Raw genomic sequence first — 22,901 nt, 5'->3', positions numbered from 1 at the left:
CTCACCACCATGCATGACTAATTTTTTGTATTTTTAGTAGGGACGGGGTTTCACCATGTTGGCCAAGTTGGTCTTGAACTCCTTACCTCAGGTGATCTGCCCGCCTCGGCCTCCCAAAGTTCTGGGATTACGGGTGTGAGCCACCATGCCTGGTCAATTCATATAACATATTTAATATGTGGTTATAGTTTGGATGTTTCTGGATAATCATTTAAGGATGCACCAGTTACTGGATAACAGAACAAGATATGTCAATCTAAGTTTCAAATTTCAAATGCTTGGAGACTGCCAGATTTCATAGATTTGGAAGGGAAATCCCTGGAACCAAATCTCAGAAAGTTGGCCAGGTAGCCAATGGTGGACATTTTCTGTGACAGAGTTTTTGCCACTGGAGCAGTATCTTTGAACCGTTCTCATCAGCACAGAATTCTTTTTATTTGGGCAAAATCTGCCTTTCTGTTCTCTAGATACAAATGAAATCCAATCCTTCTTTTTTTTTTTTTTTTTTGAGACAGAGTCTCGCTGTGTTGTCCAGGCTTGAGTGCCGTGGCATGATCTTGGCTCACTGCAATTTCCGCCTACCAGGCTCGGGCAGTTCTCCTACCTCAGCCTCTGGAGTTGCTGGGATTACAGGCACATGCCACTACACCCAGCTAATTTTTGCATTTTAGTAGAGATGGGGTTTCACCAGGTTGTCCAGGCTGGTCTGGAATTTCCGACCTAAGGTGATCGGCCTGCCTTGGCCTCCCAAAGTGCTGGGATTACAGATGTTAGCCACTGTGCCCAGCCTCCAACCCTCCTTTCACATGGTAGTCTTTAGACAACTGATTTTTGAGAACAGACACTAATTCTCCTCTTAATCTAGTTTTCCTCTTTTCTAGGCCAATCAAGCCTAAGTTTCACACTCTTTTCTCTATATAAAATGATTTCCATATCATTATCCTAAGCTTTGAGAATAATGGGTTTTTTTCTTAATTTTTATTTTGCACCACAGGGGTTTTCACCAATTTTTATTATAAAAGGTTAAAAAAGACTTAAAGGCCAGGCAGGGTGGATCACGCTTGTAATCCCAGCACTTTGGGAGGCCAAGGCAGGTGGTTCTGAGGTTAAACGATCAAGACTATCCTGGCCAACATGGTGAAACACTGTCTCTAATAAAAATATAAAAATGAGCTGAGTGTGGTGGTATGCCTGTAGTCCCAGCTACTCGGGAGACTGAGGCAGGAGAATGGGTTGAATCCAAGAGGCGGAGGTTACAGTGAGCCAAGATTGCACCACTGTACTCCAGCCTGGTGACAGAGTGAGACTCTATCACACACAAACGCACAAAGTTAAAGATTACAGAAAGGAATAAAATGAAAAAAGTAAAGTATTCTCTACTCTCCCTGATTCTTTAGGTCATTGCCTCAGAGATAACGCCTACTAAAAGTTTCTGGAAAGATTTTCAACATACAACATAAGTATGTATAAATATATATGCTGTATACATATATGTATACCATTAGAATTATAATAAAATACAGATTCAAAGCTTAACCACATACATATCTGTATATTGTTCAATAATGCTACAATTATATGATAGCTACAATTTAATGATTATAATTCAGGCATTATGCTAAACACTGTGCATATGGTATCATATTTAACCCTCGTAAGAATCCTATAAGTGATAGTAACTGTCCTCTTATAGTTGAATAAACCAAGGCACAAAGAGGTTAAGCAAGTTGCATGAAGTTACACAGGCTCTACTTACTCTTTTTTTTTTTTTTTTGAGACGGAGTTTCGCTCTTGTTACCCAGGCTGGAGTGCAATGGCGCGATCTCGGCTCACCGCAACCTCCGCCTCCCGGGTTCAGGCAATTCTCCTGTCTCAGCCTCCTGAGTAGCTGGGATTACAGGCACGGCCACCATGCCCAGCTAATTTTTTGTATTTTTAGTAGAGACGGGGTTTCACCATGTTGGCCAGGATGGTCTCATCTCTTGACCTCGTGATCCGCCTGCCTCAGCCTCCCAAAGTGCTGGGATTACAGGCGTGAGCCACCGCGCTCGGCCCAGGCTCTACTTATTCTATATTGAGTAAAATGCGATAGAGAAATGCCCATAAGATTGCAAATGAAGAATTTAGTGGTGAATTTTTTCATTTGCTTCTTTCTCTGAGGCAAGGAAAAATAGGAGTAATTGAGAGAACCAAAATGGGTTAAGTTGTTTTTGAATCCCATGAAACTACAAATATGTTTTCTTCACTTAAATTTAAAGAATTTAAAAACACTGGCTGACAGCGCCTGCGGGCTGTGCCGCCGGCTAAGGTGCTGGGCTGCTGGGGGCGGGGCGGGGACCCGTGTAGCCTCTGGGCCTTGTTGTGCCCTGGCGCCACCCGGACATCGCTCAGGCCACTGGCACCATGGAGATCTGGACGTCAGAGCACATCTTTGACCACTCGTGGGAAATTGTTACAACAGCTGCAATGCAGAAATAACCAAACTCTATGGATCTAAGTGTAGTTGGAGTTGATGTGTTGGACAGACATATAGATCCCTCTGGAAAGTTGCACAGCCACAGATTTCTCAGCACACAGTAGGGACTGCCTTCCATTGTGAAACCTCTTATTCTTAGTGGTGCAGCAAGAACGAAAACATATGTGCACGAACATTCTGTAGTTGATTCCGTAGAGAAAACAATGGAACTTAACTCTACTAATATTTCATTTACAAATATGGTTTCAGTAGATCAGAGACTTATACACAAACCAAATCCTCAGGACCCAGAAAAAATTGTTTTGACTCAAGAAGCCGTAATCACCGTGAAAGGGGTTAGCCTCAGCAGTTACCTTGAAGGTCTGATGGCAAGTATGTTATTCTCAAACACTGTTAAAGGCCGAGAAGCAATGGAATGGGTAATACATAAAGTAAATGCCAAGATTGAAGAACTGACAGCCTCAGGAAGAGGAAGCATAATGACTCCAGGGGCAGCAGCATTTGCTAAGAAGTGATCATGAAAGTTGGTAGAGAATGTGGGGTACCCCAGGTCTCTCCAAGCTGACTACATATTTATGTGTTATTTTACAAATACAACTATATTTTAGATAGATTTTTTTTTATAAGTTGGTGTAAGGCTATGTGACTTGATCAAAACAGATGCAGGGCCTCTAAATAAAAGAGATCATCTGAAATTAATATTGTTTGAAATTACTATCTGATCTTGAGGGTTCCAGTATTTCTGTGAAAATTCAACAAGAACTCCTTGGAAATTGGTATTGATAATGAATCTCCTTAAGGTAGAATTTTCAATCTTTTCAAACGTTGGAACTCTACCTGACTTTGGACCAACCCCAGAACAGAGCAGAGCCACCTCCGATAGACACCCATTGCCCTGCTGCTGTACACTTCAACATCTTGCCCAAGGCAACTCACTTAAAAGGAGAAATTGTGTAGTTTTAAAATATATTTTGTGTAAAATAACTTGCTCTGCTATAAGCCACCATTAACCAGTGTTTTAATTTGGTACTTAAATATTTTTGGAGTGAAAATTATCACTAAAGTAACCTGACTCCAACAAAAGTATGGTTTCATTATATTAAAGAGTACTGTATTGATTTGTCAAAGGTTTGTAACTTAGTAAAGGTATTCACTTCCTTAGATTTGTTCTTTGTGATTTAGTATACTGTACCCTGGGCTGGTTATGTTAACTGAAAAAAATAAAGTCATTAACTGAGTTTTGCAGTGCTCTAACTTAAACAGAAGAACAGCTGTTCACATATTTTAGCATTTCACATTTGTATAACTTAAAAATTGCCATGTGTCAAAATCATGTTTTTGTAATTGCTAAGGCATGATATGTCAGGTTATTTGAATATAATTACTTTTTGAAGTAATTGTGACCACAAAACATCTTTTTCTACATGAAGGAGCTGTACATCATTTGAAATTACTCAAATGATGTCTTACTCTGAAGCATAAACCCCAGGTACTTAAAGTTTTTAGTAATATGGTGCCCCTTCAGGATTTGGGGGCAGCGAGGAAGAACAAGGATAATGGTGAGGGGAGGCTTGGTCTGAGACTGAGTGAATTGCACTGCAGCTTTTGTCTGTGGGAATTCCTTATTTGGTATGTCAGAGGGCAGTGGCAAGCTGAAAAACAATCCAGTAAATGTACTTCGTTTTATATTTTGTAGCAGGCAATTATCAACCACTAAATAATAGCTTTGACATTTGCAATTGTTGCACAGAGAGTATTTTTGCTAGCAGATCATTAGTTCTTGCCTTTATTTTACAGTGCTTAGTGTGATAAGCTTCTGCCTATCAAAAAGACCAGTTAATACATAAACCACAGAAACAGTGTAACAAACTATTTTAAAATTATCATTTTCCTACTTACAAATTGTTTAGCTTAGGACTTAAGACATTTGTAAAAGCAGGTTAAATTTAATAAGGTTTCCGATTTTTTTTTTTTTGTAACTGGAAATAGTTTTTTCAAGTGAAATAACATTTCAGCTAAATAAAACATTGCTAAATAATTGATATTTGATGAAAATCTTCCTTTTATAATTTCTGCAAATTATACTTGTTCTGAGAAAGGTGTAATGCCCTAATAATAAGGGATTTTTAAACAAATCCTTTTCCTTTTTTTTTTTTTTTTTTTTTTTTTTTTGAGACAGAGCCTCGCACTATCGCCAGTCTGGAGTGGGTGGCACGATCCCAGCTCACTCCAACTTCCATTTTCCACTTTCAAGCAATTCTCCTGCTTCGCCTCCCAAGTAGCTGGGACTACAGGCATGCACCACCACACCCGGCTAATTTTTTTTTTTTTTTTTTTGTATTTTTAGTAGAGACAGGGTTTCACCATGTTGGACAGGATGGTCTCGATCTCTTGACCTTGTGATCCACCCACCTTGGCCTCCCAAAGTGCTGGAATTACAGGCTTGAGCCAATGCGCCCGGCCTATCCCTTGATTTTTTAAACTCTGATGTAATGATAAAACTATAAATTTTCATTTTCTGGTGCCGTTAGTTACCTTTTTTGAAATAGCTGGTAATTTATAGCTCTTACCTGTTAAACATAAATGCACAGCAAGCAAATGAACTTAAGAGGACTAACTGGAGTAAGTGTTCATAAATGAAACCTTGAAGTATTGAATACTAAAATTGAAATGTGGGTTAAGAAAGAAAAAAGAATTTAAAAACACTGGAAATGAAGGAGACAGCAAAACCAGCATTGAATAAAGCTGATTAAGACTTGATATGGCACTGAGAGAACAATATAATTGATGCAGCATTACATTTTTTTGGAAAAATATCTTGCAAATGAAAATGGATCCCCACTGCTCTTAGGATAAATTCCAGGGTATTGTTAACAGGACATCAGAAGCCCTTTGTGGTACCTCTGAAAACGAGCCCAACAAAACTTGCTGTCTCTCCACTGGTAGATCCCCTCCCCAGCCTGCACTTTTGTCTTTATGTTTTTGCATATGCTGTTCCCTCAGTGGAGGCCAACTTATCCCATAGCTTCCTGGATACCCACTTTTCCAGGTTATCTCCTACTCATTCTTCAGGGCTTGGCTTAGGTAATCCTTAATTCCAAGCGGCATGCAATAGTCATTCTCCATGCTCCTCAGCAGCCTGTACTTCCCTATCACAACTCTCCTCATGTTGAGTTGTGATATGCTGCCTGGCCTCTCTCTCTCTCTAGCCTGTAAGTAAAGTTCAGAGCAAGGCTGGGTCTTATTTGCCTTTGTATTCTTGTCATTTCTTGGCATTTATTAGGAGCCTGATAAATGCTTGTTGAATGCACAAAGCATGAACACATTTTGAATTTTTAAAAGGGCATTCATAATGAAATATGCCCATCCAAATCTAAAAATAAGCATGCAGCTAGGTTTTAATAGAAATGAGGCCAGGTTTGAGAGAAATGTAACTGTTGGTCAAAAGCTAGACCAATTCAGTAATGAGCATTTTTTTTTTTTCATATACAAAGGCACTGGAAGTGAAAGAAAGATGATTAATGTATAGCTTAGACCCTTAACAGTTTTCTAATACAGACATGTCAAGAAAGAATTAGCTTACCAAAAGACAGTGCTTTTTCAACCAACAAATAAAATTTACTGTATGATTTATCATAAAGCTAACTTTTGTTTAGCTAAAAAAAGGGAACTTAAAATGTGTATAATTTTTTTCATGAACTAACAATAGATTACTTTTATCTATAGATCTGTGTGTTTCTTAATCAGTATCATTAAGTTTTAATCTTAGCCATTTTCGGGTTTAATATTAAAAGTTCTTTGTATCATATTTGGCTGTCTATAGTGGTATATAAGTTTTCTGCTGACTTATTGCTTTTTATAATCCATGCTCACCATCTTGAACTCCTTTTGGAAAAAAGCTGTGTTTGAGATGGATGAAGAATCCTGGAGTTTAGATAATGCATTTCCTTGTTGCAAAATGTGTAACTCTGAAAAAACTAAATTACAGTTATTGTATATTAAACAGCTATTGCTGAAATTTACTTGAAAGTTTTTGACAGAGTAGCTCAGTATCTGAGGAGAAGTTGTTCTTCACGGTCCAAGGAATTAGGAAGCTCCATAACATGTGCCAAGGGATCTGGCAATTTCTACTACCTTTAGTTGCATTATCTGAGATATCACAGGCCATAGTCTAGATGCAAAAATATCTTTTTATTTCAATAATACATCAGAACATAATTTTAAATGTACTAGAGAGAGAAACTTTAAATTCAAATTCAAATGTGTATGGTATTAGCAGTGCAAATATCACCACCAAGGAAGCAAGCAGATGAGCCAGTGCCTCCTGTGCAGTGTCGAGTTTGCATGTGCAGAAAATCACCTTCGGTGTATTGTGGTGTAGTGCTCTACCTGGTAGCTGGCAAGTGTGTTTGGCATACATTGTAAGCCACTTCCTGATTTTAGAAGTGTTATGCTGTGCAAAAAGTGCAATTAGAATTGGAGATATTTGACAAAAGGTAGGGTGAATAAATAGTGTAATGATAGTTATATAAAGTATTATAGGAGTGCAGAAGAAGGAGCCATAATTTTAACCAGGAAGACTAAGGAAGGCCACAGTAGAAGTTGATATTTGAGCCAGAAATCCATAGGGAAAGAAGGAAAGAAAACTTGTTTTGGGCTTCGGGCTAATGCACAGTGGCATCATAGTGCATGGTATGTTGACAGCATTGTATTTAGGCCTGAAGCTGGAGCCCAGATGGGTGGGAGGTACTTTAGCAGATGGTGCTGGGAAGATAAGACCCTGGTCAGGGTGAGTCTGCTGAGGAGGCTGGACTTTATTCTTCAGGTAGTGGAAGGCCACTGAAGATTTGGGGACAGAGGTGAGTTAGGGCTGACTTATCTACTAGGCACAGTGTCTAGGAAGCACAATAATTTTAGGGTCCACAAAAATATTTACATTTTAATTGCCTTTAAAACCAGAATAAAATAAATAAGCACAACAATAATGAATTCATCTTTATTCAAATGCAGTCATTATAATATATGGTTTTTTTTTTCTTCCTATTAAGAGGAATAGGTCCATGAAGGTAAAAGTGCCTGTGGCCTACAAAAGTCATACTGCAGCCCCAGGGAAAAGAGGGCAAAATATGAATCCTGGAGATAATTGACAGCTGTGTGAAGGATGAATCCCACCTGTGGTTCCCAACTGTGTCCTGGCTATATCAGATTTACTTGATTAAACACAGATTCCCTGCTGTGCAGCCATTAAAAGGAACCAGATCATGTCGTTTGCAGAGACACGGATGGAGCTGGAAGCTGCTATCCTCAGCAAACTAATGCAGCAACAGAAAACCAAACACCACATGTTCTCAGTTATAAGTGGGAGTTGAAGATGAAAACACATGGACACATGGCAGAGAACACACACTGGGGCTTGTCAGGGTGTAGGGTGGGGTAGTGGGAAGGAGAGCATCAGGAAGAATAGCTAATGGATAATGGCCTAACACCTAGGTGATGGGTTGATCTGTGCAGCAAACCATCTTGGCACATGTTTACCTATGTAACAAACCTACACATTCTGCACATGTACCCCAGAACTTAAAATAAAAGTTGAATGAAAAAAAAAAGGAAAAGAAAACACAGATTCCAGAGCCCTAGGCATGCTTGATTTTGGAGGAAGGGGAGGGGTATGCTAGAAGACAGAGCAGGCCTGTGGAGGACCAGGAAAACAATCGAATGGCAGTTTAGCTGATGACCTGAGAAACCACAAAGGCCCTAGCCAGGGCAGTTCCAGTGAGACTGGGAAAAAAAGGCAGCCTGGGGAAGCATTGCACAGGTGAATGACAGACTGACAACCAACCAGTGGTAGGGTGTGAGGTACAGGAGTTGCCTGGATGGCAGCAGGAGAGAAGGTAGTATTTCTAGTCTTAGCCAGAAGTGGAAAATGTGACCAACTGTTTTTCTCTGCTGCAAGCTCACCATAAACATGCCTGTGGAAGGGCTGAGGATACTGTCAGCTTGGCACAAGTTTTCACCAGGCTTTCACCTTTTTGGTAGACTGCCCATTAGGCTGTGCAGTTGCCCAGGGGAGTGCTGTGGAGGGATGAGAGGCAGGAGCAGGCCCTGTGTTTGCCTTGAGGAGGAGTAAGATAATGGGCAGAAATGCTAGAACTGAAGCTCTGTGGCTCTGGGCTGAGTCCAGGCCTGAGGCCCAAGGCCAGGATGGTGTCGGTGTCGGGTGGCCCCTTCTCACTGGGAGAGCCCTGGGCTCTGGTTCCTTGTTTGGTGATGGAGACATAGCAAGAATAATCAAATACCTGAGAAACTTGGAAGATGATTATTGAAACTAGAATTTTTTTTTCTTCAGAATTCTCTGAAAAACCCTGACCCTAGACATTTTCAAGGACTGAGGACTGTCTTGTAACCAGCGTTTGACCACTTGAGCGTTGCAGCAAAAATCTTAGCAGGATCATAGTCTTCATTTCCCCTGACCCTATCCTTTTAGTTTCTTCCTCTTCTGCAGTCTTTCCCTCTTTTCTTTTGTCTTTCTCTTTCCCACCCATCTTCAACTTCCTCATCCCTCTCTCTTCTCCTTTGCCTCTCCTATTTGTCTGCTCTTGTCATCTCTCTTCTCCTTCCCTTCTCTCCAGTCAGTGAGTCAGCATGCTTGGGATATGTAAAGCCCCATGCCATGTGCGGATGACTGTCGTTTTGGGGTATGTGTGTGCATGTGACTTAGCTCTCAGTCTGCTGCATGTGGCCCAAAAGGTGTGAAGACTCATGTCACTTTCCAATTTAGGCAGTTGCATCTGGCTTACCTAAAATTTCACTTGCTGCTTCAATCAGGAAAGCGTTCCTTCCATACTGTGACTTAGTGATGAGAGGTTTCATGAGCTGCAGTACCGGAGGCAGCTGCATTTCATAGAGATGAAGGAACGAATTTTACTAATTCATAGCCTGAGAATATATGATAATAGCTTACCATTTCTTCCCCCCATATCTCTTACTTTACCTCTGCAGGAAAGCAGATCTTTCTCTTCCCCATCCCTGTTGCTGAAGCCTAGATATATTGCTCTATTTTCAAACCTTCCACGTCTAAATTAGTGGAGGCTGTTGAGCAGTGGGAGTACTAGGGAATTATGAGTCAGGAGCTCCAAATGTAAGCTCTGACTTGGTCATTTACAAGCTGTGACCTTGGGCAAGTCATTCAAATGAGAAAAGTCATACTGACCGGCCTTTTTCATAGGCATGGCAAAATGTGAGAATGCAAATGAATGCATTTGCAGTTGATACTCTTCATTCATTGCATAAATATCTCCTGGCTGCCTACTATGTGCTGCCACTATTCTAGCCATGGGAGATGCAGTAGAGGATAAGATAGATAAGATCTTGGCACTTATGAGTTTAGATTATAGTGCATGACCAGTGAACAAAGATACCTTGTTCTATGGTATGCTAAATGCTATGGAGGGCTAGAGTGAGCCGAGAATGACTCAGGGTGGTAGTAGGACGCGAGACCTACCTTCCAGGGGATGGTCAGGAAAGGCCCTTTTGAGGATATAATGGTTGAGCTGACCCCTGGAGAAACAGAAACAAGTAGGAGAAAGAAAGAGTGGAGTGTAGGACATTTCATGTTCTGGGTAAAGCAAATGCAAAGACCTGGAGAAGGGAGATAGCTTTGTAGAAAGGTGTGTGTACCTGATATAACTGGTGTGTAGTGAACTAGGAGGGAATGGCCACAAATGAGGCTTGAGTTGTGTTTTTAAGAGACAGTTTGGCTGCTTGCATAGAGAGAGTTTGAGGTGGCTTCCTAGGTATTCACATTATAGGCAGGATTTCTGCATCATAGACGAGGTCAGCAATTATACTGTTCAATGCTAAGATCAGCCTTTAAAAAATTTATTTATTTATTTGAGACAGGGTCTTGCTCTGTTGCCCAAGCTGGCTGGAATGCAGTGGTGCAATCATAGCTCACTGCTGCCTCAAACTCCTGGGCTCAAACAAGCCCCCTGCCTCAGCCTCCTAAATAGCTGGGACTACAGGCATGCACTGCCATGCCTGGCTAATTTTTAATTTTTTTGTAGACAAAAGGCCTTGCCATGTTGCTCAGGCTGGTCTTGAACTCTTGGTCTCAAGCAATCCTCCTGCTTTGGCCTCCCAAAATATAGGGATTATAGGTGGGAGCCACCACACCCAGCCTAAATTTAATTTTTTAAAGACTATTTTTTTAAGAGCAGTTTTAGGTTTACAGCAAAATTGAGAAGGTACAAAGATTTCCCATATATCCCCTGCCCACAAATACATAGCCTTTCCCATTATCAATATCCCCCACCAGCAACATGCTTTGTTGTGCTTTATCATGTGGAACTCTTGCAATGATCTAATGAAGTGGGTGATATTTACAAAACGTTTTTGAGAGAAGGTTCAATTAGGTTCAGTGAGCTTATGCACAGTGAAACTAGCAGCAGAACTCAGGTCTTCTGCCATATTGGGGCATGAGAGAGATTTTCAAAAGAGGAATTGACATCTTGGGCGCCCTGTAGCCAAGAAATTTTAGCTACTTTTGGAAGAGACAAGCTGGAGGGATAAGACAGGAAAAGTTGGGTTTAATTTCTAGGGAGATTGGTTTAGGTTGCCTTGAAAGTATAGCAGGATTTTACTGTAGTTATTGGTCTTAAAATTCAGCCATTAAAATCTTCTAACAGGAGATAGGAGCCTGGCTTTGTCTCTGAATGTGCCAGGAGAGAACTGTCTCCATTATGCCTCTCATTGGCACACAGAGGCTGGGAAACTTCCACACACTGTCTTGTTTTGTGAGCATTTGCAGTTGTAACAGAAGACAGCTCTATTTTATGTCTTGCTTTGTTTTCAAGCCATTGCATGAAAGCCAGGCCTCTTGGCTCTTAAAAACTAACCCCCTCCAAACTTATTTTAGTTTATAGCGGTGATATATGATAAGGAAAAGAATATTTAAAACAATTCAGAGAATAGTATAAAAACGAAAATAAAAATCCATTTTTTCTCTCTAACTTCTCACACAGACATGGATTCCTGCATACTCACATATATGTGCATCCAATCATATATATAATATACATTTGTATATCCTAGACTCCATCTATACATGCTATTTTATAACATGATGTTTTATTTAACACTGTCATAGATAACTTTCTTTTTTTTTTTTTTTTTTTTTTTTTTTTTTTTTTTTTTTTTTTTTTTTTTTTTTTTTGAGACGGAGTTTCGCTTTTGTTACCCAGGCTGGAGAGCAATGGCGCGATCTCGGCTCACCGCAACCTCCGCCTCCTGGGTTCAGGCAATTCTCCTGCCTCAGCCTCCTGAGTAGCTGGGACTACAGGCACGTGCCACCATGCCCAGCTAATTTTTTGTAGTTTTAGTAGAGACGGGGTTTCACCATGTTGACCAGGATGGTCTCGATCTCTTGACCTCGTGATCCACCCGCCTCGGCCTCCCAAAGTGCTGGGATTACAGGCTTGAGCCACCGCGCCCGGCCGATAACTTTCTATATTAGTACCTAAAGAGGTACCTTATTTTCTCTAATGGTTGTTTTGAATTCCACTGTCCCAATTCCTCTATTGACAGGCAGTAAATATCTTTGAGCATATATTTTTGTATATTGTACATGTGGTATACCTATGGGAAAAATTCTAGAAGTGGAATTACTGAGAGAAAGAACATATGCAGTTCACATTGTGATAGATCCTGCATTATTGCTAAGAACCTTATACTAACTTAAGTTTCTAACAGCATATGAGACTACCTGTTTTCCCGCATTCTTGTCAAAGCTGAGTATTGACAAACTTCTTAATCTTAATGTAGACTCATACATGAGAAATGATGATAATGGTTTACTTGAAACTGGCATTTAAGGTTGATATTTCTGCGAAATATTTTTGTTTTCAGAAATTAATTTGAATAACTTTTTATTAGGCAATACATATTCAAGGCAAAACAATTTGGGAAATGTGAAAAACACAAAGAAAAAATAAAAAGAACAGATAAACTTGTTTTCCATGAATAACCATTGTTAACATTTAGGATATGCCTTTTTGTCTCATGTGTAAAGTGTGAATGAGAAAATTTTATTACTTTCTTGGCTTTTCATTGATTATAGCTACCAGTTTTCTTGTAGAATGCTGCAGTACAGCAGTAGAGAAAGCATTGGAGTTGGAGCCAGTGGTTGTTCTAGAATCAAGTTTTAACATTGCTGACTAGCTTTGTGACCTTGGGCAAGTCATTTACATTCTCTCAGCCTCAGTTTCCTCCTTTGTAAAACAGATAATACCTTTTAGTATGGTTTGGTTTGTGTCCTCACTCAAATCTCATGTCGAATTGTAATCCCCATTTGTTGGAGGAGGGGCCTGGTGGGAGATGATTGGATCATGGGGGCAGCTTTCTCCCTTGCTGTTCTGGTGATAGTGAGTGAGAACTGATGGTTTTAAGATATGGCACTTCCTTTCTCAGTTCCGCTTTCTTCTGCCACCATGTAAGATGTGTCTTGCTTCCCCTTTGCCTCTGCCATAATTGTAAGTTTCCTGAGGCCTCCTAGTCATGCTTCCTCTTAAGCCGGTGGAACTGTGAGTCAATTAAATTTCTTTTCTTCATAAATTACCCAGGCTCAGGTAGTTCTTTACAGCAATGTGAAAACAGACTAATATTCCTTCCTTCCCCTTCCTGTTCCTCTTCCCCTTCCCCTTTCCTCTGTCCCTCCCTCCCTCCCTCTCTTTCTTCCTGCCATTTTTCCTTTTTTTTTTTTCAGGGTCTTACCCTGTCACCCAGGCTGGAGTGCAGTGATATGATCACAGCTCACTGCAACCTCCACCTCCTGGACTCAAACAATCTTCCCACCTCAGCCTCCAAATAGCTAGAATTACAAGCCTGCACCACCATGCCTGGCTAATTTTTAAATTGTAGAGATGAGGTTCTATTACATTGTCCAGGTTGGTCTCGACCTCCTGGGCTCAAGTGAGCCTCCTGCCTCGGCCTCCCAAAGTGCTGGTATTATAGACTTTATTGGTTGGGCACAATGAGCCACCATGCCTGGCCGATAATGCCTTTCTTTTCAGATTGTTGGGAAGAGCAAATGGAATAAGGTATAGAAAAGTGATCACTGTATTCCCTGCCCTATAGTAGCTAACTTGATAAATGTTGGCTGTGCTGAAGCTCAAGTGAAGTGAGGCAGTGTTGAGAATATTTTATTATCCTGAGGTTTCTTCAAGGTGGAGAATTTTCTTTCTTCAGTTTATAAGGCACTGAGCCTTGTCTTGTTATATTCATTCTGGGATTGTTCATAAATTTTTTCTTTCTTTATTTTATTTTTATTTTTTTGAGACAGGGTATTGCTCTGTCACCCAGGCTGGAGTCCAAGTACCATGACCTCAGCTCACTGCAGCCTCTTCCTCCCAAGCTCAAGTGATCCTCCTGCCTTAGTCTGCCTCATCGTTGGGACTGCATGCCACTGTGCCTAGCTAAGTTTTGTGTTTTATGTAGAGACAAGGTTTTGCCATATTGCTCAGGCTAGTTTCAAACTTCTGTGCTCAAACAGTCCTCCCACCTCAGCCTCCCAAAGTGCTGGGATTACAGGTGTGAGCCACTGTGCCCAGCCTCTTTTTCTTTATTGTTTTCCCAGTGTTTGTATAAAAGCTAGTTCATGTAAGGCAGCAGTTGTCTATGAGGGGCTATTTCATGCCCTCCTGCTGGGACATTTGGTAATGCCTGGAGACACTTTTAGTTGTCACAGTAGTGGGGGGAACTGTTACTGGCCTCTAGTGTGTAGAGGCCAGGGTGTTGCCAAACATGCTACAGTGTACAAAACAGCTCCTCACAACAAAGCACTTTCCTGCCCAAAATGTCAATAGTGCCTGAGGTAGAGAAACCCTGATATAGGGAATATATTGAATGTGAGCTGAAGATAATGATCCTGGTGAAGTACACCTCTATGGACTAATCAAGCTAATGGCACTTAGTGGTCGGCCCTAAAAATTAAACCATACCCTACAGGAATTTCTACCAGGCTGCAGGAAGTCCTTTGCTTTTCAGGAAGATGGTGTGGAAAGCATGTAAGTTATAAAAGAGCTGTTTGGCTAAATTTATCACCTGGAGGCAGCTGAGGTCCTAGAAGTTTGTCTCAGTTTCCATGGGATCCAAGATATATCTCCTTTGTTCATGCAAGTATTTATTAATTCAGCAAACACTATTAAATGACCAGCAGGCCAAGTATTGTGCTGTGTGGGATAAAAAAGGAAAGTAAACAAAAGCTAAGATATCTCCCCTTAAAGGAGCTTAGAAGACAGTATAGTATTGTGGTTAAGAACTCAGATTTGGATCTATGTTGCCTGGGCTCAAAGCCTGGCTTTGCCACTTCTAGTTTATCTGATTTAGCCTCTTGTTTTAGGATGGAGTTGAGAATATCTACCTCATATGATTGTATGATGATTAAAATGTTGATAAACACAGAATGTTTAGAAGAGTATCTAGCTCAATGAAATTTGCATTCTTGTTTTGGTTATTTATACTGTATGACTCCTACTGCTACACAATCTTGGAGCCTTATGTTTTTTCTAGTTTGGTAGTTTCAGGTTTGATTAGTACTAGATTCCTTTTCTCAATATAGCCTTACCCAGACTCTGAGTATATAAAAGACAGACATGCATAGCTTAATATAGGTATGCGTTCTAAGAAGCGCATCCTTGGACGATTTTGTTGTGCAAGCATCATGTAGTATGCTTACACAAACCTGCATGGTATAGCCTGCTATGCACTTAGGCTGTAGGGTATAGCCTATTGCTCACAGGCTACAAACCTGTACAACATGTTACTGTACTGAATACTGTAGGCAATTATAACACAATGGTATGTATGCATCAAAATATCTAAACATAGAAAAGGCAACACATTGCACTGAGATGTTACGATGGGTGCAACATCTCCAGGTGATAGGAATTTTTCAGCTGTTATAATCTTATGGGATGACTGTCATATATTCAGTCTGCCATTGACCTAAACACCATTATGTGCACATGACTGTATTTGAAAACAGCAGCTCTTGTTAAAGGAAGGTTGGGAGTCTGGACACTGCTTTCTGGGACCACTCCCTTCCCTTCCCCCAACAGTGTTGTCTGGGACAGAACCTGGGACTGTGTAGAACCCTGTTTGCCACCCAGCAATCTCATCCGGTCTACTCGTTTTGAGTGAGGGAGCTGAGGCCTAGAGAGAGGAAGTGATTTAAAAGGGGGCTAAGGCAAGATAGGAATAGCTCTGATGTATGTGTGCCAAGCACAGACAGGATGCTCTATGAGGGAGTTCAGAGAAGGTAGAGACCGGCCCCTTCTTGGTTAGGTTAAGGTCTTGAAGGTTGGATAGGATTTGAACATTTCAGATAAAGTTGGAAAGAGTATTTTCTTTTTTTTTTTTTTTTTTTGAGGCGGAGTTTCGCTCTTGTTACCCAGGCTGGAGTGCAATGGCGCGAACTCGGCTCACCGCAACCTCCGCCTCCTGGGTTCAGGCAATTCTCCTGCCTCAGCCTCCTGAGTAGCTGGGATTACAGGCATGCACCACCATGCCCAGCTAATTTTTTGTATTTTTAGTAGAGACGGGGTTTCACCATGTTGACCAGGATGGTCTCGATCTCTTGACCTCGTGATCCACCCGCCTCGGCCTCCCAAAGTGCTGGGATTACAGGCTTGAGCCACCGCGCCCGGCAAGAGTATTTTCATAGGAAGAAATGGAATGAATGATAAAGGGATGGAGAAAAAAGCATTGTAGTCTTTACCCATTTCTTAGTAAAAGTCTATTTAAAACATATTACTTACAAACTAAAGGAAGGGAGTTGTTACAAAGTCACAGAGTAATTCCTGGGGCCCAGGGGCAGTGAAGCCAGCCCACATGCATCAGGTACCCCAGAAGTGAGCACCTCCTGGAAGCCCCCTCTCCACTGTCCCATAGTTCTTGTTTCCCGTCCTGTGCTTTTGCTCTGCCCTTCACTGTCTCTGAAGACAAGCTTTATTGTCTTCTCTGTGTTTGTGGCTTCCTCAAAGGTCCTGAGTTTCTGTGCCACTGCTTAAAGCAACCAGTTCTCAATGATCATTTGTCTCTGAATCCCAAATTCTAAATTCCAGGAGGAAAGAATCCAATTACACATATAGGTATTATTTGTGTGCCTCTCATCCAAAGCTGTAGACAGACTGGGGCATGTGAGGAGCGTGTCTCGTGTTGAGATGGTTGGTAAAGCCCTACTCAAAGATGAAAAAGGAGGAAAATTGGCCCTCAACTCGCTCTTTTACAAGCAGTAGGAAGAAGGTCTATGTAACTTAACAAAGTATGAGATAGACAGTACAGGCAAAAAGTAAGGAAGTGGGTTGATGAAGGCTTCTTGAACGGGAACATTAGTGCTGGCTTTGCCATGTAGGCAAGATTTCCTTGTGGAGAGGGAAATGGGGGAGGACATTCCAAACTAGAAGCTTGGAAGAACTTTGCATGTTTGAGTAACAGTGAGCAGTTGAGTCCCTGCATATGCCCATGCTTCATTCATTCATTTAGATAGCAAATATTTACTGAGGACCTAGGAAGGAGGAAGGTATAGTTATGGATAAAGGTATAGTTATGGATGAAGACATAAAATTAAAATAGTTAAACTGTTTCCCCAAGGTCATAGAGAATGGGAATATGAACCATATCTATCACGTTTTAAACTTTTAGTTGTTTTCTCTATAGTTTTTTCCACTTATACTTTTTCTACTTGATTCTACAAGATCAAAAGTGACTTAGAGCAAGGTTGGCGGCTCATGCTTTTTTTTTTTTCTGTTTTAAATAGAGAACTTTTGGAATTGTACATTGTCCTTACATCCTAAAGTGAGAATAGGCCCATAATTTTCATAACTATAAAATGATTTATGTGTGGGTGTATGTTTGTTTTAGCGAAATTGTTCGATCAAGTGATTTCTAAGATCCATTTTAACTCAACATTTTGTATCTGGTAACTTGTTCTCTTTCAACTCAGTAAAGTTGGCAACCAGTTTGATTTAATTTATTACAGAATTATTTATAATAGAAAAAAACTTGAAACTGCCTAAAATGTCTCCAAATATAGGATTGGTTTAGAAAATTAAGATATGCCTATATAGTGTTACCAACTCAAAAAACTTGCTTTTTTTAAATAGTGGAGATGGTGCCACCATATTGGCCAGTCTGGTTTTGAACTGTGGCATAAGCAATTCTCCCACCTTGGCCTCCCGAAGTGTTGGGATTATAGGCATGAGCCAACATGCCCAGCTCAAGAAATTTTTAATATGATGGAAGATCTTTAAAGTATAAAATTACTAGTATAAACAAGTAACAATCTTTATACATTGAATTAAACTACATAAACATGTACATATATATATTTGTATTTGCATAGAAGAATTATTGTAAAGATGTATACTAGTCCAAAAATGAAGAAACTATCAAAATATTACAGAACAATATTTCGGTAGTAGATATCAGTCATTAACAAATTTTAAATGTATTTTGCTAAAATTTCAATGATGAATTTCTATTTTATAACTGCAATTTTATGTAACTATGTTCTTTATCTGAATCTACTTTTGTAACTGAAATTTTTATAGAAATAATTATAGATTCACATGCAATTGTGAGAAATAGTACAGTGAGATACTTGTAAACTTTGCCCATTTCTCTCAGTGGCATATTTTGCAAAACTCTAGTGTAATACCACAGCCAGGATATTGACATTTATTCATTCTACCTGAGATTCCCCTAGTTTCTTGTACTCATTTGCATGTGCACGCATGTGTGTATGTTAAATTCTACACTATTTTCTCAACTGTGTGAGTTCCCGAATCACAGCCAAGGTACCAAACAGTTCCAAAACCGTAAGGAACCCCCATGTTGCCATCCACACCTGCCACTATTTTTTTTTTAAATTGCTTGACCTCAATTGGTAGGGCATTTCTTTTATTTTGCTTTTGCATCTGAGGCCGTAATAGGACCTTAGAGTTGGGAAGGACTTAGCAGTCTTCTTGGTTCTTCAGAATGTAGGAATTTTAGAGGAGAAGTGGGAGAGGTTTTATGATTTTCCATCATCCTCCCAGTACATCATCAACTTGAGCTGTCTCCCCACCCTTTGCCCTCAAACACCTTTGCCTTGGTAATACAGGTCTCAAGTTAGATATCATGTCCACTGGAAACTCTTGTCTGACTGTCTAAATCTGGGTAAGGTACTTCTTTTTTGTGCCCCGATTATGCTCTGCATTTTCCTCTTTGTGGCACTTTTCTCATTTTATAATTGCTCAAAGATAATGAATAAATAGTGAATGGGTAGATGGAGGTCTGGATAAGGGTCCTTTCCCAGTGTCTGATGATCCTGCAACTGCTGCTTCTGCTTCCTTTCCCACCTTGTGAGTGGCTTTTGATCCTGCCTGCACTTCAACCACAGCATTTCTGCGCCAAGCCCTTGTTTATGTTGATTGTGCAACTACCTGCCCAGTCCACAAATTCCAGCCTTCTACCTGCTGATGCTTCTACCAGGATGACTAATTTTATCTTCTGAGCTTGTCACATTTTTCTTTTCCTCCATTTATAAAGTCAGCAAGATGATTAAGATGACTACTAAAAGTAGCTATGAGCCTATATTGTGCAATGTGCTTGATATATACTATAATAGCTTCAGCTCTGTTCGAAAGAGGCAATGTCTACAGCTGACCCAGAGAGCATCTGGGGTTAAAATGGTGATAGTAAAACATAACTTGAAGTATATTTTATTAAAGCATTTATATTTATTATATTTATTAAAACATTAAAAATATTCCTATAAATAATAAAATATACTTCAAGTTATGTTTTACTATCCCCATTTAAAAAATGAGGAAACCAAGACTCAAAAAAGGTTAATAAGTTGTTCAGGATCATGTAGCCAGATTAGTGGCAGAAATAGATTCAAATACAAAACTGTCTATTACAACGCTCACGTTTTTGCTCTGTCTGCAAGAGGGTGCATCTCTAGGGAGCTGTTTTAAGTTTCTGGTTCTTCCAAGACTTAGCACATCCTCTAGGGACCTGTATCCAAGTCTAGTCCCTGATCGAACCCTTCTAGTTAGGTAGCTCTGGACTTTGGAAGGCAGCTATTCTATTGCTGGACAAGAAACCTTGCTGGGATGTTTATTGATGTTCAGTGGAAGTCTGCCCTTCACTCTCCCAGTGCTATATCTAGGTGGTTTGTAGTTCTGTCCCTTGGTGCAATGTAAATTCTTTTGAATTTATAGATCCCTCGTGGCGTACCTGAAAGGGATTTTTTCTGGGTTTACCTATTTATTTTGCAGATGAAGAAACTTGAGTGCAAAGAGAGAAGTCCTATTTAACTTACTGCCCTTGAGTTACTTGAAACCTAATCTTACCTCTTTCTCTTTTTAGCCCTTCCAGTCTTTCCTCATGAGATGGGTTTTCTTTACTTTTCATTACCTAGTCTCCGTATGGACACTCTCCAGTTGGCCTGTGTGCCTCTTGTTCTTGAAGCTGACCTCAATATTTCAAATTCAGGTTGATTGCGTGGAGTCCAACAGAGTTTAAATATGCCAAAAATGATGTAGATGCCACTATATACCAGGGACATGTTGCATTCCTTTACCATTTTCTGCCTTTTTTTTCCTTGTCCCCATTGTCTACAATATTTATGAGGCTAGAGGTTTGGTTGCATGTCACAAAGGCTATCATCACAGTGGCTTAAGGAGATGGAAGCCTATTTCTTGCTCATATAAGTCTGATCTGGAATGGATGCTGTATAAAGTAGCTAGGGTGCCAAGCTGCTTTTATCATGCTGCATTTTGATCCTTAGGGTATTACTCTCTTCCTCATATCTAAGATGGCCAACCAAACATTCTTTTTCTAGCCAATGTGAAGGCGAGGAAATGGCTTATCTTTCCTCTCTAAGAAACAGCCTGTAAGTTGCAGTCTCACTTCCACTCTCATCCCATTGGTCAGAACTTAATTACATGGTTATACCTGGTTAAAAGGAAGCCTGGGAAATGTAGTCATCTATTCTGGTAGTCCACATAACCAGCTAAAAATATTCCTAAGAAGAACAAGGAGGGGAGATTGGATTTTGGTTGGCAAATAGCAGTCTCTACCGTACCCCTCCTTCTGTTTCAGCTCCAGAAAAACAGGTCCTGGTTGGTTCTCTATATCCTTTGGCTTCCCTGATTTATGAAGCTCCATTTCTAGGAAAATTGGCAAAGCAGGATCTCCCAGAAATTCTCAGGATTCTGTGAAAGACTGAAAATCAGAATCTTTAGTGTGGAGGTCACAATGGTAAAAATACCTGTCATTTATTTGGGGCTTACTATTTAATTGCTAGGCATATGTTAATGTGCATTCTCTTATTTAATTTTCAGATGAATCCTAGGGGCAGGTATGATTATTAATTCCCAATTTACAAACCAAATTTTCCAAAGAGATGAAATAACTTCTCAAGGTTGTACAGCAAGTACAGGGTGAAGCTGCCACCGTTTTATCTTAGTACACTGGAGCCTGAGGTCATTGCCCACTCACTTTGATGCCAGACAGACCAGAGTTGCTCACTAACACTTCATAAATCCCTCTCATGTTCCTCATAATAACCAGACATTTCTAATTATAACTTGAGCAACAAATGTTGTTTAAGATAGGTTATGAGCCCCAAATTGAAGGGATGGCTTTTATACTATGTTTGCTGAGTATGACCTCAGGTCAGACAAAATATTGGGTGACCAAATTGACAAAGGGCATTGTCCCCATATTCCATTTTGCTGTTAGCAGTGCTCTTGGTTTATTTTCTTTCCCATGAGGAAGCTGAGGCACAGAGATACCACGGGACTTACTACATATGGTCGAGTTGGGATTTGGCTCCACGTTGGTCTGATACCAAGCTGGTAATCTTAATTTGCCTGCTGCCTCGTGTTCATTACTCTGAGGGGCCTGGACTTCAATTTCTTCATGTACTGGAATCTCTCAGCATGTCCTGGGACCTGGGACCTGGGACCTGGTTCTAGGCCTGAGTTTGCCAGCCTTGCTGTGTCTGGTTAAAGATTGTAGGCTATGATTGATCATAGGCTTTTCTGGACTTTTTTTTGCTTATAGCTTTGCTTTCTAATTTTTATTTTTCCTGCTATCAATATGGCAGGTGGATTATGAATACAAATGTTAACAATGGGCACTCAGTGAGGAAAAGATATCTCTATGGTTAACTGTCTTTTCCAACCCCAAATCAGGATATGTAGACCACAGGAAGGGGCACTGTAAACCTTGATATTTACGAATAATAAATGTTTAGTGAATTGGGTGGTGGGGCACCTTTCTGGATGATGAGAAGGAATCGATTATGCCAATAGTCAGGAAGAGGTTCTTAGTAGGAGGATAACTAAAGCAAATGCCATAAGTGCAGAAATGAAAAAGAAAAATAAACTAATGTCTTGTTTGAGCGTTACATATTTTGGAATTTATTTGTCACAGAAGGGGAGGCAGAAGCTCATAATCAGCAATGACTCCCCTCCCCTGAATCAATGGCAATTTTTGGACAGGCCTCAATAATGCTAGGAGTAAGTGCTGTCACACTTGTCAAATCTACTTTGCTTAGGTATGTTTGGAAAAATGATTAATGTCCTTGGTGAAGTGTTATTCTCTTTTGCTTCATTAAACTCACCTTAGGAAGTGGTTAAATTGACAGTGTTTTTTTTTTTTTTCCTCAGAATTCTCTTGAGGTCTCCCAAAGGCTTTGAACATAAGATACCAGTGATGTTTTTGATATTAGCAGTGGTTTATAAAAATATTTAAGTCACTCTTTACTCATAACATCCATTTAAGTACTTAGAGAATGGAAATTAGATGATTATATCAGAATTTCAAACATGGGATTTACAGAAAATTGGAGGATTCTCAAAGGATGTTCTGTTGGCAGAGGAGTTGAGTTGTTGCGAGAACAATGGCAGATTCTTTTATTTACAGTGGTTAGAGACTCTCAGATGTGCTTTCACTGGCCACAATGCATCCATCACTAGCAGATTGTACATTCTTACAGTTTGGGCATTTGGGTTCTCAATCTAATGTTAAATCACCTACTCATATTAAGAATTTTGACATACCGAGAAGTGTTTTTAAACAAACAAAAAGAACACTATCCCCCAAATTAACAGTGGGAATTGAATAGTACATTTTGGCCTTATTACTCATCTGGGCTCAGCAGAGATCTTTGGATATGCTTCTAATTACAATATGAATAACAGCTTGGTGAAATAAATGGACTCTTAGATGGAGAACTGAAGTTCTGAGGGGAGTTTGATCTTCTGATTGCGTTGCTCTTTGGCATTAACCATGAATAAAAACCATCACTGCTTTATTTTTAGTTTATAAAGTACTTGTATGGATATCATTTTACTTCAGCTTTACAACCGTCTTA

General features: G+C 40.1%; 2 protein-coding genes across 9 annotated transcripts in view; both read left to right on the top strand.

Moving 5' to 3' along the window:
• DNAJC6 (DnaJ heat shock protein family (Hsp40) member C6) overlaps positions 1–22,901 on the top strand; it is a 178,067-nt gene that overhangs the window by 74,065 nt on the left and 81,101 nt on the right. The window lies entirely within an intron of this gene.
• On the top strand, positions 2,328–3,714 carry LOC108313221 (PRELI domain containing protein 3B-like). The gene has a single exon (XM_037743104.1). It carries the CDS (start codon positions 2,680–2,682, stop codon positions 2,989–2,991), a length of 312 nt encoding a protein of 103 aa, XP_037599032.1. The 5' UTR covers positions 2,328–2,679; the 3' UTR covers positions 2,992–3,714.

Source organism: Cebus imitator, unplaced genomic scaffold (assembly GCF_001604975.1).
Source record: "Cebus imitator isolate Cc_AM_T3 unplaced genomic scaffold, Cebus_imitator-1.0 Scaffold135, whole genome shotgun sequence".
In the NCBI taxonomy this organism is placed as follows: Eukaryota; Metazoa; Chordata; class Mammalia; order Primates; family Cebidae; genus Cebus; species Cebus imitator.
Note: the sequence above shows the minus strand (reverse complement) of the source record. Positions and strands in the feature narration are given on the sequence as shown.

Bases quoted from the DNA above. Each gene is read 5' to 3' on its own strand.
- LOC108313221 (XM_037743104.1), top strand. From the start codon at position 2,680: ATGGAACTTAACTCTACTAATATTTCATTTACAAATATGGTTTCAGTA.